General features: G+C 38.9%; 1 protein-coding gene across 1 annotated transcript in view; it reads left to right on the forward strand.

The window, feature by feature from the left end:
• galt (galactose-1-phosphate uridylyltransferase) overlaps positions 1-18403 on the forward strand; it is a 116251-nt gene that overhangs the window by 18197 nt on the left and 79651 nt on the right. Inside the window, exon 2 of the mRNA XM_041810766.1 lies at positions 3453-3622. Within this exon, the coding sequence (XP_041666700.1) occupies positions 3453-3622 (170 nt within the window). The remainder of the gene's footprint in view (positions 1-3452; positions 3623-18403) is intronic.

The following is an 18403-nucleotide window of genomic DNA, read 5'->3' on the forward strand; positions in this document are numbered from 1 at the left end:
GGGAGTCTATGGGATGTTTTTGTCCAACAGCTACTTGAAAGGGTCATAGATTTTAAATTGGAAGCTACACAAAAACTAATAATGCATCAAAGTCAATATTTTGGCTATTGTTGGACATACCCAGGACTGATTTAAAAAAACATCCCCCACCCCCCCAACATTAGTTTTCTGGAAAATAATGAATGTTTTGTGGGTTTTTTAGAAAAAATATTACCATCCTGTACTCAACCTGGCATTTAAAGGGTTAAAATCCTGAAAATTATTCAATAATTGATTGTTTTGATCAGAACTGAAGTTGATTAAAAGATTTGACCCAAAAAAGCAAAAAAAAAAAAAAATTAATGTATACTATTTTTATTGCCATTTTTGGAAGTGGACGTTTTTGTCCTTAATGGCTTTAAAGGGTCATAAATTTTAAATCGGATGCTACACAAAAACTAATTATGCAACAAAGTCAATATTTTGGATAATCACTGACATGTCCACGCTGGATTTAGAAATAATGCCCCAGCCCTCCCACATTTGGTTTGAGGAAGATATCACATTTTTTCACTTTTTTCATAAAAAAAAAAAAAAAAAAAACACATTGACTTTAAGTTATCAAACTGGCAATTAAAGGGTTAAAATCCTCAAAATGATTGAATGTTTGGTCGTTTGGAGCACAGCTTAAGTTGTTTAAGAGATTTATGTAAAAAAAAATCAGAAAAAATATTAATCTGTTAGGTTTTTATAGCAGTTTTTTGGAAGTGGACATTTTTGTCCTTAATGACTTTAACGGGTGGTAAATTTGTTGATAAAGACGAAAAATTTGCCCAGATGGACAAAAATGTCCCTAGTGATGCCTGAGGGTTAAGTGACTTATAAGGTCTGTCTAGGACTTCTTTCTACTCTTTGCGACCTTTGCCCAAATTCTACACACACGGTTGTGTTATCCTCCCCGTAAATACTGAATTACACCACCGTGTTGTTAGCATTTTAGCACAGGGGCTGCTACTTTCTCTTCTTCTTTGGTGCTTTAATAGCAGGTTGTGTACTGCGGCACTACCTGCTGTTTCGGAATGTGTAGTCTTGTGAAAAAGAAAACAAATGCCAGCACTGCCGTGCTGACAAAAATATATATGTTATCAGGGCTCGTGGTAATGATATCGGACCGATAAGAATGACGTAATAATTTCCTGTTTTTGGCACGATAACTATTGGCCTGATAGTTATCGTGCACCCCTACTGAAAAGTTATCATTTGGAGATACTAATCTTTGGCCTAACACCAGCGTTATGAAAGTTCCACCTGGCCTAAAGATTTTTTAAGATATTGGAATCTGCTGAGTTTAAGCTCTGAGATGCTTTTCAAAGAAAATGATTAATGATGGTTGGCTATTTGAGTATTCATATCTCACATTGGGGCATTTACTGGAGTTCTGTAACTTTATTAACATGAAAGAAATGCTTTCAAAATTTTTTCACTCATTATTAATCCTTTAGTAAAAGGGGGAGGGACCTCATAGTGGTCTTTGCCCTGGGCCTCCAAATGACTAAAACCAGCCCTGCCTCACACCTGCAGCTCTCTAGATACATCTTTTCACTCTGTCTCATTTTGGAGCTTTGGTTTTATATTTCTGATCTTTCGAAAATATTAATGATCATTAGTGCATTAAAGATCAAATAAAACACCCATGTTTGGACAAATTTCACTAGATATGATGTTATCTCCACATGTGATCCGTGTCTATTATGCTCATTGATGACGTGCATTGGCATAATTGATGCAAAAGATATGGGTTTGAGAGAGCATCAGCAGGAAGTGGCTGGAGAAAAAGTTAAAACGAGGAAATAGGAAGCTTCAGATTAAACACAACCACACACCTCAATGAATGAGTTTACTGAAGATGCACCACAGGCGGACTTCCTCTGCTCTCTTCTCTTACACACACGCTCCTCTGTTGAGTGCATCCGACGGTAATAAAATATGCATTTAAAATAATAAACATTTAAATTTGGAAGTTAAAGCCTGTCTTCTTTATGTGGGTAACAGATTTATTGTTGTGACCTACCATGAATCTCTACTGATGACAGTGTTTACCTTCATAAAGGTTTTTAGTTAAAGTTTGTGCAGCTGTCTGCATGTCAGCTGACACACTCAGCCAATGGAGGCAGCAACACACTGCATCTGGCTACTTGGGGGCTCCGTAGTAACAGAAACGAGAGTGGAAAATAATAAATCTAATGAATAGAAAAGCTCAGAGTCATGCTTGCCCGATCGGGCAAGTCCTAAAGTCCAAAAATTGATAACATTTCTTCATTAGAACAAGCACAGAGAGTAACACTGAAAGCTCTTTGTGACAGAAATGGTGTTTTCACTCTTCTGCCAACCTGCTTCTGCATGAGTATTTGTTAGTTAAGGGGGAAAGAGTTAGTTGTTGCAAGTGGTTGTATACAACACCTGCTATTGGAGTGATTAGCTTAGACTTAGCCACTGTGGCAGCAACACAGAAAGCTTTCCGTGACAGAAGAAATGTTTTTGCTCTACTCCCGGTCTGTTTTGGCATGGATCTGCAAACATTGTGATGGGCTTTTCCAGTATATCCAGGGCCTGCTGCTGGGGTAGCTGTTAGCTTGATTGTCCCTATCGTTGCTGTCGGAACTGGACCACTTTTCTTGTTAAAACCAGAGCAGAGAGCCACACCGAAATCTTGTCCTGGCAGAGAAGGTGTTTCTGCTCATCTCCTGTCGTAATGTGTCTCCTCCCCACACAAAAGAGCACAGAATAAAGGGAAGATATTGTCTCCTCATCTTTCTGTCAGGGCCAGGTTCAATGTGTGTGCGTTCGACTTTTAACCAATCAGATGTGAATAAAGAAAGGCTGGAGGGGAGGAGGGATGACGTTGCTCAATGGTTCGTCTCTGAGCTCTGCTCTGATTTGCCCGTCATGAATGTGACAGAGTGTTCCTCCCATCACCTTGTGAAGATTTTCAGAAAAGTCCTGCCTTTACCAAACTTTTCTATGGGAGTTTTCCCTGGTGTATGTGAAATATATATGGATACAGGTCAATCTGGTGAGTCAGGTTTGCCTTTTCCTGCTGACAAAGGGGACAGCACAACTACCCCCCCCCCCCCCCCCAAAAAAAAAAAAAAATCTAAAAAAAAAAACCAAAAAAACACTCTGCCAGAATACACAATTCAGTCAGGCTTTTCAACAGGCATCCCAGATTTTTGTAGTCAGCCATGTACTAGGTTTTAACCTAGTCTTGTTTCTCTTGCCTCAAGGGGCATAGCCCTGACCGCAACTATCATAAAGTCGGCTGGAAATCGCACAGTGTATGGCTGGCTTTAGTGATGTTAGCATGCTATATTTCTTGAAGGACCTGTTTATGTCTTACCTTTCTTTTTTGAAGGAGAACTTAAACTCACCAAACAGTAATGCATTTTTGCTCTCTTGTCATCTAAACTCATCAGAGCACCAGCACTTGCGCTACAATCCCTTACGAGATACCTGGGTCCTGGTGTCAGCTCACCGCATGAAAAGACCCTGGGCCGGTCAGATAGAGAAGCCGCCTGAGGAACACATACCTAGATATGACTGCAAAAACCCACTCTGTCCCAGGAACACACGAGCAAGTGGAGAGGTAAGAACAGGTACTTGAAGATAATATTACTGTATTTCTGCAATTGCATATTTGTCATTAGATGATCACTTTTCTGTCCATTTCAGTCACTTTATTGTCATTATACTTCCCTTTTGGGACATTTTTTCAGAGCAGCTTATGCTTATAGACATAAGCAGAACAATAAACAGACAACAGAGGAAATACAATGGTAAGTAAGTATGATATTTGGTAGAGTAATACACTAATTTAAATACTTAATCAAAAAAGTAACATAAGTCTGATATACAGATAAAAGATCAGGCCTGGTAGAAGGATAGAAAAATCATTTCAAGAAATTCAAATATAAATGAAAGAGCATTTAGTAATCTGATTGTATAGGAGATGAGCAAGTTTCGGTGACAACTACTGTAGTTTTTGAAGTACAGATGGTGACAGACAAAATTCACTTTAAAGAACATGATTAGAAAAAGCTGATGTTTTTGATTGAAATAGCTTTTGATTTCAGTAAATATGACCTCCAAATGCTGCAAATTCAATGAATGAACATTTTCAATTCTTTACATCCCATAAAATCTTTTAAAACTCTGTTTTGCATAATAATGTGGAACAGTGCATTTTGAGGTTGCATTTTGTTCAAAAACATTTGAATTAGCTATGCTCAAATGGCTGATGACTTGAAAAATATTCTGACTGTCATCTGCATTAATATTTAGGAAAATGAGAGAAAAATGTCATTTGCATAATAATGTGGAAAGCGGTGTATGTGTTCCACCCATAAAAAATGTCATCTATGTGGTTGTCTTTTTAAAATATTGAAAAAATAGTACATTAACCCATTTGAATAATGTTTGGTTTAATATCATTTTTCTTCATATCTATTTGTTTTAATGTTTATTTTTAAGCCACTTTAATCTGCTCAGTGTTTCTCTCACCTCTCCCCCCTGCAAGCGCTTGCAGACACACAGATAGATGTACACAGACACACACACTTGTCTGCATCTCATGCATCAGCCTCTGCTTTGCATCTCCTTTTGTCCATAGTGTTAACGTCTGTCTTTTGAAAAAAATTGTTATTGACACTGAAATAACAACTCTCAAGTTGAAACACCTTCACTCATGTTTTAATTGTAACCTGTGATTAAATTTAAGACCAAACATTTGGCTTTAATTTCTTTTACTGTAGCTAAGTTACCGCTATAACTGGTGATAAACTGGAGTTTGATTGACATTTCAAATAAGAGCATTTTCAGAACAGGAAGTGAAGTAGGCAGAAGACCGTACAAAACATTTACAATACTCGCAACACAAATTAAAGCACAGCAGAGAACCGTTTGCTGAGAAAATCTCTTAGTATAATCATCAACATTACCTGAATTTCTTCCAAAAGCAGTCACTGAAGTGGCATGGTGGAAGTCAAGTAAGAGACACCTAAAATGTACAATATGTAAGTATATTCTAGTGGGGGTGGGGCGCTGCTTTAGGGATGAATGTAACATGTCCCCCACTACATCATTTTATTAATTTTCACACTTTTTTTGGTCAGTCATCTTTCTCTGTGAAAGCCAAGACTCAGTGGAATGCTCTCTCTGACTGCATTATGAACAAACTCAAAAGTCTACTGAAAGACACTCAACTCTGTAACCACTGATTTTATACCATTGCTTTAAATCTGACTGTGTGACTGTGCCTGTGTGTATGCGAGTGTGAGTGTATGTGTATGTGCCCGTGGGTTATCTACAGCTTTGAGCTAATGTTTCATGTTTCATTGATTTCTTTGTGATGTTTTATAACGGATGTTTTAATTGTGACCTGCCAAGGGACTGCACATGGAAATTAGCTTTAAGTTACCTCTGGTACAATGTATCAAATGGCAACATTTATGTTTATTATTGTACATGGTCCCTTTACAAATAAACATATTAATTAATAAAACATAGCCAGATGTACTATTATCTTCTGTTGTACACACAGTCATACAAATGTAAAGCTTCATGACTTCAGCATGACACACTATCTCTCTCTGTCTCTCTATATCTCCTTGTCAGCAGGTCATATCAAAGCAACCAAATACAAACCTTGTTTCAGTATTTGGTAACCTCAAAACCAGACACGATATTCAGTCAGCAAGCAGATGCATGGAGTGCTACATGGATTTTCAAATGTTTAAATAATGCTTGAAAAAGTATATCTTTCTGGTGCTCTTCAGTGTGGAAATCCAACTTAAAATTCGATAAGATCTGAGGCACTCAGAGGGATTGTTGAACAAAAGGTCTTTATTTCATGAGGGCTACAGAATCATAAAAACATGCCATGTGTCTCACCAGACATGATATTACCTTAAAAATGACAGGAGTCAACCAACTGCACCTACAGGGGCTATAAATAATCATAATTTCATCAGTTCAGGTAGCTTTACCTGAATCTGTTAATTTCTACAAGCAAGCAACCACAATAACATAATAATTTCAGTAAGTTATTTATCAGGTTATTGTTATCAGATTATCAGGTTAAGCCAAACAAGTTACACTGAAGTAGGGCTGAAACAATTCCTTGAATATTCAAGTGATTAGATTAGAAAAAAAACTTTGAGGCAAATTTTCTGCCTTGATGCTTTGCTTAAATCAGTCCTATATCCATATGGTCCCATGCTGTAAGCTTGGACATCACGCTGTTTGTGGCATTGCATGCTGTGTTTTGCATGGATGACTATTTGTGTGGCACGACGCTCTTGTTTTTGCTTTTATTAAACTGTAATATGCATGATGCAAGGCATGAAAATCTTGAAGGAAGAGAAGGTGATGCAGTGATGTTTACAGGCAGTCGTCCTGCGATTTTACGCATCCACTGGCCATGGCTTCATGGCAATTATGGCACTACGCCTTCACCAGTGAACCTACCCAGATCTCTGGGTTTATGTGCTGCATGCATGACTCACTGGTATGAGACAGGGCTCAGTTTGTGTCTGCAGACATCAGGGAATTTTATAAACTTCTCTGTCTAACCTGACAGTTTCACAGACAACTGTCAAACTTTAAAACTGAAGTCCTGTTATAGTGCTTTCCCCCTGTCTCTCTCTTCCACGTGTGGACATTATACATTTAATTATAAGCGCCCTAATGTCTTAATTACAGCATACTTTTTAAAAATGTTCTCAGCATCCATAATTTGATAAGACTTATATTGATAATGAATTGGCACCAATTAAACAGAAACGTTGTTGCCACAGACAATGACTGAGACAGAGACTAAATAGGTCAAAGTTAATCATCATACAGTCAGGATTCAACAGGCCACAGAAGCAACTTTATCCCTTAAAAGGTGTTCTCAAGGTCAGTGGATGGTCTTAAAAGGTCATATTTTTATGGTGGATGAACACAAAAACAAAAATGTGGTGTGGGATGCATCATGAGTAACTAGAAAGAAACTAACTGTACCCAGGATGCCTCTGCTCTTGTGGTCTGGGATGCATTTAAGGCCTACCTGAGGGGGCAAATTATAGCGTTCACTGCAAATAAGAAAAGACAGTCTCAGAAGGATCAATTAGAACTGATATCTACAATCGCGTTGTTTAGGGTTCTGGAAAATTTTGGATTAGGTCCGCTACTTATAGCCTCGATTAAATCATTGTACGCTTCTCCCATTGCTAAAATTCAAACAAACAGCACAATCTCTCAGCCCTTTGCACTAGGTCGTGGAACCCGTCAGGGTTGCCCACTGAGCCCAATTCTCTTTGATCTAGCAATGGAACCGCTCGCAGTGGCTCTTCGGAACAGCCAGGGTGTCTCTGGTATTTGGAGAGGGGGGTACGGAGCATGGGGTGTCTTTATATGCAGATGATCTTCTACCAGAAGCGGAGCTAGCACGGGGGCAAAGGGGGCGGCCGCCCCAGGGCCTCCTACTGAGTGGGGCCCCCAAATCTGACTCCAGATCAGAGCGCGTGCATTGCTCTACTTACTACCTTCACTGTAATTTCAGAGCATCACGTTAATTTGCTATGAAGTTTATAACCCTATTTTTAGATTATATGAATTGCAGCAACAGCCTTCTCACTCAAGGTGTTGAATATAAATGGAACAAATATGACTGCAATCAACATAAATCGTGCCTGATTATCCTGTTTACGCCAAAATGGAGAGAAAATAGACACTGGGCTTTAAAACCTAATAAGCAAGAGAGTAGGAAAGATTAAAAAGCGCCATGTGCTCCTCATACATCTTACTGCTCATCTAGCACATCCTTAAATAACAGTAAAGATTAAAAATGGATGAAGACAAAGGTAGCTGTTCTAAATTACTGCTAGCACTGACCGTGGCTAATGACGAGTTTAGCAGCTACGAAGCCGAGGAAGGCACACCAGGGGAGGAGGACCTCTACTATCAGCACCTGGGAGACCCATCCATCATGAGAAGTGATGGTGAAGGATACCTGTCCACCAACCACCCCCGTTAGCTGAACAGTTTCTTTTGTCTCCGGCTAATTAAGAGCTGTTGGTGTTTGTGCATGTAAGAGGCCAGACTGTCACACCTTGCTGTGTTGTGTTTAGTGAGGGATATAAGCATTGGCAGGGACGAAGAGGTTAGCAGCTTTGCCATCATGATGGAGAGAAGAATGAACCGGGACATGTACAAGTTCAAAGTTTGTTAACTAGCTTGGATTATTAAGTTTAGTGGAGGATTGTGGACACACATGGACTAAAGTAAACACAGCAGACTGAGCAGGGACAACGACTTGTGAGTGAACAATAATTACCCTTTATTACACCTTTGTTTCATATCTTGCCTTCTATCTTCGATTTGAAAATGCTGGTCAGAACATCAGTTTTATGATTACATGTTTAAAACATGTTAGCCTGTATCTGTAACACTGTTTTGTTTTTAAAGACAAGTTTGGCGTCTTTATATGATTCTATGTGGTAAAGCTGTGGTGCTGACTGTGGACAGCACACCTGGCCTGTTCACCTGTTCAGCACCTGTCAATCAGCTGTCACTGTCTGCCTGCCTGAAATATTTTAACTGAAATCTTTTTTCCACTTGTTATCCTTTTGTTGTTGTTTCCAGAACAAACTTCGAGGTGAAGTGACTTAATTGGATGCTTTATCAGCCATAAGTTCTGTTAGGGATTAGTTCTGGGAATTTGTAGTGATTGTGTAGGACGTCTGTGTTTTTTATCCCTCAAAACCCCCAAATTTGTATGTAAATTAAAAATTCGAGGGCAAATGACCGACCATATTTCAGGGCACATAGGTCCACAGGTAATAGGCTACTGATCCCATGAATGTTTAATTTGAGGTGGTGTGCACTTTTTCTGCACCGTTTTCTGATTGCTAAAAAATATAATACAGGCTACGTAGAACACTGTGAACAAAGTTATGACATGTAAAGTCTCGTTATTGTTAGATCCTGACCGATATGAGATTTTTGGGGCTGATGCTGATACCAATACTGGGGGCTAAAAAATGCCGATATCTGATATATCGGCCTATGTCCGATATATTGGCCGATATATGAAATAAGAACATTAATATACACAGGATATATACTGTACATGAACACAAATGTAGACATGTGAATAACCAGTTGCATTTATCTTTGTTTATTTCACAAAGATGCAACTTAGACTACGTTAAAACGCTGTATAATAATCTTATATTTTGGCTGTGAACGATATAAGACAGGAAAATGATAAATGGAGAGCCATATTTACATTGTTGTTGCAAATATGCACATAGAATATGTTTACAATGTGTTTCTTGATAACCATGAGGAAGGCCACAAGCTTAAATGCACCTGTTTTATAAAGTTGTTCTCTAAAGATCTACTATTAGTGAAGCTTTCTGTCTCCACACTGGTAGAATATGTCACAGGAATGATAAACACCGTATGAATGCTTTTCTGGTTTGTGCTTTTCAAAGTAAAAGCCCAGTTTAGCATTTCTAAAGAGAAACTCTGTTCACTTGTACAGAATGCTTTCATTTTGAATAGTTCCCAACACACTTCCTCTGTACACTGAATCAAGTCGCTTTTATAAGGGGGTTTATTGTGGTAAAACTTATGAGGAAGGACAGGGCTTTGAGAGCGGGGAGATGTGGCTGACAGGCAGAAAACTCGCGCCCTGTGTGAAAGCCACACCAGCAGGAACCGGAACTGACATGCGCGGCACACGCAAGCAGCAAAACAAGCCAAGTGAGTCCGACTGCAGCAGGGATTGGGCTGCCTGTGAGTTCTTAGGGACAGGGATGGCAGCCCCCGCTGCTCAGTGAGAAGAGCAACAGCGATACGTGCTTTCATGTCAGAGTCTCTAAAACTCTCCAGTAACAACAGAAAAAGTTGCTAGATTCGTCGCTAGTCTCTTTTTTGAAAAAGTGTCACTAGAGGGGTCTAAAAACTTGCTAAATATAGCAACAAAGTCACTAAGTTAGCAACACTGAGTGAGGGGGAGCTGCTGCTGCAATCTGCGTCTGGGGGGGGGGGTCAGGCACTCGGGCTGAGTTCTGCATGGACACACACAGAGAGCGATAGCAAAAAAGTTAATCGGCTACATATTGGCTGATGTTGATTAATCTGTGAAACACTATAATCGTCCTGATTAATCGGCCCGCCAATAAATCGGTTGGCTTCTAGTTCTAGTACTCTTCTTTCCGGTCATCTCACTTTATCTTCAAAAATTACTTTCATTTGCCTAATTTGTTATTTTACACTACTGTCGAAACAGAGCCTACGTGCGCACTGCTGCTGTCTTCTAATATGACGTGCCTCTGCTCTGTCTCAAAGAGCTTTTTTATACATCTGCCTAATTTTGTCTACTATCTGGCCTAATTCACTGACTAGGCTACAGCAGCTGATCTACATAAGGTGGACTGTTATTGGTGTGTAAAACAATCCAAAATTAGAGTTGAGGATAACATGGACAGCATCATCTACAGAAAACAATCACTGAAAAGGTTAATATTTGGCATGAGACTTCGCACTCTCATAAATGAATGGAGGGACAGTGTTCTTCCTCTCTGACTGATCAGCTGCTGATAGATGATAAGAGAGCTGGGGAATTTCAATTGTTTATTGATCATGGATAGTTACAGATTGTAATAAAATAAAATAAAATAGAATAGTAAAGGATACACAAAGGAAATGTCCCCCTGCAAATGCCATGTGCTTTATGTTGCAGAAATTCTGGCATGACATTTTCCATATTTTATCTAAAATATTAAAGAAGAATCTAAGCGTTAACCCCACTCTTGCCCTGTTTGGTATTGCTGGTGGAGATAACCCCCACCTGACCTATACAGAACACCGCATGGTCGCTTTTGCCTTGCTCTTGGCCAGACGTGCAATCCTGCTGAAGTGGAGGGGTGCTGCCCTGCCCACGCTTGGCCAGTGGTTTCAGGATGTAATGTCCTGTCTCAAACTCAAGATGTTACGTTTCTCTACTAGTAGCTTGAAGAGAAAATTCTATGAGACATGGGAACCTTTCTTAACCTACTTTCATAACACTCAAACCAAATCTTGAGATGAGCTTTGACCTGGCCCATGGCATAAAAAGTAAGGTTTGACTCTGTGTGGTGCGCTGCAACTTATTCTTAGATTTTATGCCTTAATTTCCTCAGGACAGCCAGGGATGGGAGGGTGGGAAGGGCTATTGCACTACATCAGGTATTACTGTCACAGAGAATTGTTTGTCTTACCTGTTCTGCACATTACTGTACCATATGTGGCAATGTGGAATATTACTGCCCGACCCTGTTTTTGTATTTTTGTTGTTGTACTTTTGTATATTTACATGATGAAAATTTAAGAAAGAAATTTGAAATTAAAAAAAAAGCTGGTGCTCACTAAAAAAATCCAGTCATCACAAGATTGGCCAAATCTTGATTAAAATTACCCCAGGCACATCCCCAAATGTTGACCTTACTCAAATTTTAAGGTCAAGAGTCCTTACCTAAAATGGTGTAGCCATGACAATTTTTCAATTGCCATGTAACAGGAAGTAGAATTATCTGGTGCTTACAAAACTTGCAAAGCCATGAAAGTTGGCCTTATAACAAATAGGAAGTCCACCATTTTTATTTCTGATGTAAAAAAGCAGCATATTGCAGAGGTCATATTTCTTAAAATTCCTCTTGGGGCATTCATCCAAACACCTTCATGTTAAGTGTATAGTAGGAAGACATGTCATAATAGAAAATTTCATTGGAACCTTTTCCGTTACTCAAAGGGGCGTGGCCATGGCTAATTTTTCTTTGTCATGAAAATGAAGTAGAATTAAACTTAGGAAAATTGCAGAGCCCTGAACCCTGCTAAAAACTTTCACAACTAGAATCTGAGATGACTTCTCTTTGTGTTGTGGGTGGGTGTGGCCTTTTGGCTCTTTGGCGCCTCCTACAATATTAAAAAAAAAAAAAAAATCAGCCCCAGCAGCACATACAGTCATGGACAAGAAGTATTGGCACCCCTTAAATTTTTGAAGAAAATACACCATTTCTCCTAGAAACTGTTGCACTTACAAATGTTTTTGGTATACACATGTTTATATTTACATTTATGTGCATTGGAATAACACAAAAAAGCAGAAGAAAAAAGCAAAAATTTACAAAATTTTACACAAAACTCAAAAAATGCGCTGGACAAAATACTGGCACCCTATTAAACTATGGGTAAATCTTTTTATTTCAAGCATGTCATTCTCATTTAAACTCACCTGTGGCAAGTAACAGGTGTTGGCAATCTAGAAATCCCACCTGAAGCCAGTTAGAATGTATAAAAGTTGACTTAACCTTTGTGTTGTGTGCCTGTGTGTGTCACACCAAGCGTGGAGAAGAACGACTTAAGAAGCAAAATTGTGGAATTATATGAACTATCTGAAGGGTACAAGACCATCTCCAGAGATCTTGAAATTCCTTTGTCCACTGTGCATAATATAATCAAGAAGTTTACAACCCATGGAACTGTGGCTAATTTTCCTGGACATGGACAGAAGAGAAAAATTGACAAAAGAATGCATTGCAGGATAGTTGGAATGGTGGATAAACATCCTCAGTCAACTTCCACACAAATTCAGGCTGTCCTGCAGATTCAGGGTGCAAAAGTGTCAGCTCGGACTATACAACTATACTATACAACAAAGGTAGAGCTTTTTGGAAAAGCATGTCATTCTGCTGTTTACAGAAAACAGAATGAGGCCTACAAAGAAAAGAACACAGTACCTACAGTCAAACATGGTGGAGGTTCAAAGATGTTTTGTGGTTGTTTTGCTGCCTCTGGCACTGGGTGCCTTGACTATGTGCAAGGAATCATGAAATCTGAAGACAAAAGATTTTGGGCCACAATTTAGGGCCTGGAGTTTGAAAGCTGGGTCTATGTCAGAGGTCATGGATGCTGCAGCAGGACAATGACCCCAAGCATACCTCAAAACACACCAAGGAATGGTTGGAGACAAAGCACTGGAGAGTTCTGAAGTGGCCAGCAATGAGTCTGGATCTAAATCCCATTAAACAACTATGGAGAGATCTCAAAATTGTTGTTGCAAGAAGACACCCTTCAAATCTGAGAGACCTGGAACAGTTTGCTAAAGAAGAGCAGTCCAAAATTCCAGTTGAGAGGTGTAAGAAGCTTGTTGATGGTTATAGGAAGCGATTGGTTTCAGTTATTTTGTCCAAAGTGTGTGCAACCAAATATCAACTTGAGGGTGCCAACAATTTTGTCTGGCCCATTTTTTGAGTTTAGTGTAAAATTTTGTAAATTTTTGCTTTTTTCTTCTGCTTTTCTTGTGTTGTTCCAATGCACATAAGGGAAATAAACATGTGTATACCAAAAACATTTGTAATTGCAACAGTTTCTGGGAGAAATGGTGTATTTTCTGGAAAAAATCCAGGGATGCCAATACTTTTGTCCATGACTGTAATAACAAGGTTTTTGCAAATTCTTCAGCATAGCTGCCATCTCAGGACCTACAAAAAGGCTCTTGGACCCATAGTATAAAACCAAAAGCAAGTCTATTTTTTATTTTCCTTGTTGAAAGTTTCAAAGCTCCCTTTTCTCTTAATGAAACCAAAGTTAAGGCTATACTGCCGTCATGTGATGATACAAAATATGGCAACACAAATTATAACACAGTCCAAACAGCAGACAACACATTAGAAAGTTTGTATCTGTCTATTTATCAGTGAATATAAGATAAACTGACACAATGAAAGAAGATATAAAAGCATTGAAGGAAATAATGAAAAAACTTGTACATATCTGTATCTGGCCAGAGACAGTGTCTTTCAGAGACAGAAAGGAAAACTGATTTGTATGGTACAGCATAACCCAACACAGCACACAACAGCTCTTCTGCCTCTCAGCTGTAGAAAGCTGGGGTTCTCAGTTTAGGATGCATAGAATACACAATGATTTGGCCACAGGTTTTGGCAAAGAGAATTAATGGTTTGATTAAAAGTCTGACCAAAATATCATATATATATTTAAACACCATCTACTTATGTTTTTTTTTAAATTCTAATATATTCATCCATTTTAAGACGATAACATGTAAGATTTGACCTTCAAAGTAGTAAGGCATTTCTGAGTCTTCCTGATTACGATAATGTACGGCACTTCAAAACGATTGCTACAAAAGGGTTTGTGAGAAAGAAACTGGTGCTGAATCAGGTACGCCACAAAATGGCCCGTTCAAACATCTTCACTTCTCAGAGACATTAGCAGCTAGGTAACATTAATTAATCATGCAAATTAATACCAAGCTTCTCTTTAACCATGTTATATGCCAACAATACATATTTGTTATAGTCCTAACTAGGGCTACGCGATATATCGAGTATACTTGATGTATCCTGGCTTTTGCAACCCACGATGTATAAAATGGCTAGATTGCGAATATCCAAGTCTAAATTATGTGGAAGTTTAGAGCCGTCAGCTTGCATTTCTCGCTGGAGTTTCTCTTCTCCCATTGTCCCTAAATGCATCTCTCACAGCAGAGAGCTCACTCTCTCTCCTGCGCCCATCCAGAAAAGTCCTCTGGACATGCACATCAGCAGCGAGAAGCAGGAAGTGGAGGGTAAACAGAACAGTGTGGCTAGTTAGCAGGGAATTAGCTAACACTTGAGACAGTTAACACGAAACAATGCTGGATCTGCAGCATTGAGCAGTCGTTCAACTTTGAAAAAGAAGAGGTCACGTGGTATTCGTTAAAATACACCGCAAGATGTCTCTGAGTCAACAGCAGCAGTAACACAACACGTTGCTAAAGACATGAGTCCAGTGTTGTTGAAAAGGCACTTAACCCAGAATACGAGATTTACCTGGGTGCGAGCATTTTGCTGAAAAATCCCTGCCAGAGTCATACATTTTAGAGAGAAGATGGCCCAGCAGCGGAAAAATGTGATCCACTTCTCCTCAACTACGGAGACTTATCTCAGCCTTACAGTTCAAAACACCGTCGATGAGTAGACAGATGTTCCTGTCTTGAGACAAGCTTTCCCCCCATGGTCACACAAGACAGTTTCTTGAATAAGGTCTAAAGACGCTTTCATGTTATGAACTTGTTAGAAACTGCTCCAGCGTTCATCAGCACAGATAATGGACTAATATAATCACAGCTGTGAGCTTGAGTGGTGGACTAGACTGCAGGGTTTTGGCCATGTACTGCATACAGGATTGGTGAGTTTTGTGTAGGTTTGCTTCATCCTTAATGAGGAAAATAATCATTTTATAAACAGCAATAGTAAACATAACATAGAACACATTTCAAGACTTTCCACACACTGTAAAAGACAGAGTATTTGATGATTTATGTATTTTTGGTTTATTAGCAAAAGATTGAATGAAGTCCTTTTCAAAATAAAACTGCTAAATTTGTCTTTATAGTGATTTTACTTTCTGCATACAATTTTATTAAAAATCCAATAGAACAGTATATTTGTATCACCAAACTAGTGTCATATACTAGTCATATACTATATATATATATATATATATATATATATATATATATATATATATATATATATAAAGATATATATCGGGATATTAATTTTAGGCCATATCGCCCAGCCCTAGTCCTAGCTATGATGATTTGATTCAGTCACTTGGCATTGAATTTTCCCTTTGTGCTCTCCCTTAATCATGTCTCTAAAAGACATAAGATGATGGCTGTTTGATAAAACTGCCAAGGGCCCATTGACCATGCCACAATCTGACGTCCACCAAGTACCGATGTGCCAGAAGGTGCAAGGGCCCATTCAGTGCTGCTTGCAGCCCTAGTTTATGTTATTTTTTTATTTAACCTGTAAAGACCCATTGAGATCGAGATCTGTTTTACACATGTGACCTGGCCAAGAGGTTAGCAGTACAAGTCATAATAAATAATACATTTCAGGGATAGATTACGACAGTAAGTTAAAACAAACATTGATTTTGAAAGTAGATAGGTAATTACAGATAAAGTGCTGGAAAAATGACTCCCAATAACAAGTTCACAAACACAGGCACTGTTCCATGGTCTCGCGATGTCTGTCATTAAAGACAGAACAAAAGGCTTCAAGTGAAATGAGTTCAGACTGTTTCGTATCAGTCTGGAGAGTATTTCATGCAGAGGGGGCAGCAAAACTGAATGCTTTCATTTCACCGGCATTTCATTAAATCCTCTATCAAAATACTTTGTATAAAAAAACAACGTCCATAAGGAAAAGTTAACAGGAGCGCTAGAAATGATTTATGGTTGAAGAATTGCTTGATTTTTAGTCTTTCTATTAAATTTTTCAGTTGGGCTGCTTCTCCTGTCAGTTTCCATCACTGACATCAGTCTCAGACAGGTTTGGTCATCAGTTTTCCAGGTGAGCCTAATTAAAAGGGAAACTACTTAAGGAGGTCGTTCTATATTAAGTCACAGTTTCGTGCAATGGATAAAGGCAGTGCAACATCACTTCCTGCTTTCCAATGTCACTGCGCCCCAATTTGGGGGATCACAAGCCCTCAGATTAAATGGTGGTTAGTTAGAAAACAGCGGTAATAAAGCAATTAAAACCCTTTTGTTGTGTTTGTGCCTCAAAAAATTATAAAGCCATGATTCATTAGTCCGGTGCTGTGTTCTTAATGACTTTAAGCTAGTGATTGCTCTAAGACAGCAGAGGCTGTAGTCTGTCTGCCTGTTAACAGCTTTTTCACACATTATCTAACTTATTAACCACATTCAGGTGTTAAGATCCAACACACATAAGATATGTAATGTTATCTGGGACTGGTTGTCCAGTTTTACAGAGGGAGCCTGAACACACACTCATGTACATCTATAATTTTGTTTTAATGTATACTGATACGATGCAAGTATTTTTTGCATAAATGGCCTACATTATATGTTCATCTCACTAGACATTGTATTGTGGCTCTCAATAACCGTTTAACTTTATGGCTTTCATATATTAAGCGTTCCCTATCGCCCAGTTTTTTCCCTTGACTGCCGTTCATTTTTATGAAATGTTTTCCCCCAGAAAGGGGAGAGGCTGACTTTGTTTGGGCAAAGTACCCGGATGGGTTGCTCTTATCCATATGGGGAAAATGAAAGATCTTTATGTAGAGGAACAGTGTTACATGGTGCAGTAATTTGCAAAAGTTATGAAAATACTGGATTATTCCACAAAAAATTAAGAGAGATCATTGTACTGTGAAAAGATTTGTGGGTGATTCAGAGAGTAGATGGGTTCATCCAAATAAAGGTGCATTAAGGAAAGTTTCTGTAAAGCAAATTAATAGTATTAAAAGGGCAGCAGGGAAAAATCCACTGATGAGTAGCAAACAGGTATTTGGAGTTGCTGTTGCCTCTGGAGTCCCAAGAACCTCTCAATGCAGGATCCTCCAGAGGCTGGCTGATGTGCATAAAACTTTATTTAAGTCACCCTTAACCATTCTACTCAAGGAGAAACAATTGCAGTGGTCTCAGAAATATATAAAGACTAATTTTCAAACAGATGTATTTACTGATGAACACAGGGCTGCAATGTCAGCAGGGGGGTGATGGAGTGATGTTTTGGGCTGGAATAATATGAAGTGGGTTGGTCAGCCCCTCCAAGGTGTCTGGATGTGTCAAAATGAGCTCAGCAAAATATGTGGAGTTCCTAACTGCCCATTTCCTGCCATGGTATAAAAAGAAGAACCTTGCCTTCTGGAGTTAAAATCATTTTAATGCAAGATAACACATCATCCCATAATGCAAAAATACTACTGAGAAATCGGCTGGGGAGAAAAATCATGGTGTGGCTACCACCTTCCCTTGACCTCAACCCTACTGACAACATGTGGAGAATCCTTAAATTGAAGCTCTGAACAGCAAAAACAGCAAAAACAGTAGCTTGGGGAGGAAATTCTGGCACCCTCAAAGGAAATACAGGCAAAAACTATACATGAACTTACAAATTCAATGGATGAGAGAGTTGTTAAGGTGGTATCAAAGTAGGGCTCTGATGGTAATATGTAACTTGATCTGTAACCTGATCTGTGTGGTCTTAAAAAGTACTTACAGTTGACAAATCAGTTTAGCAAAAATTAAGGGTTTTAAAATGTACTAAAAAGTCCTTAAAGCAAGACTACAAGGTCTTAAATTTTGTAGCTTATTTAAAAAATGGCATACTGGGACATGTCTGAGCATGTCATGACAAGTTTGGTCTCCTACAGCAGGACAAAGAACAAGATGAGGTTAAAACCCAGTATAAGTATGATCACATCTATCTTGGATGCCTGTTGGAATGCCTGGCTGAATTGTGTGTTCTGGCAGAGTTACTTGTTTATTGTGGTGTGTAGTTTTGCTGTC

Source organism: Cheilinus undulatus, linkage group 17 (genome assembly GCF_018320785.1).
Source record: "Cheilinus undulatus linkage group 17, ASM1832078v1, whole genome shotgun sequence".
Lineage (NCBI taxonomy): Eukaryota > Metazoa > Chordata > Actinopteri > Labriformes > Labridae > Cheilinus > Cheilinus undulatus.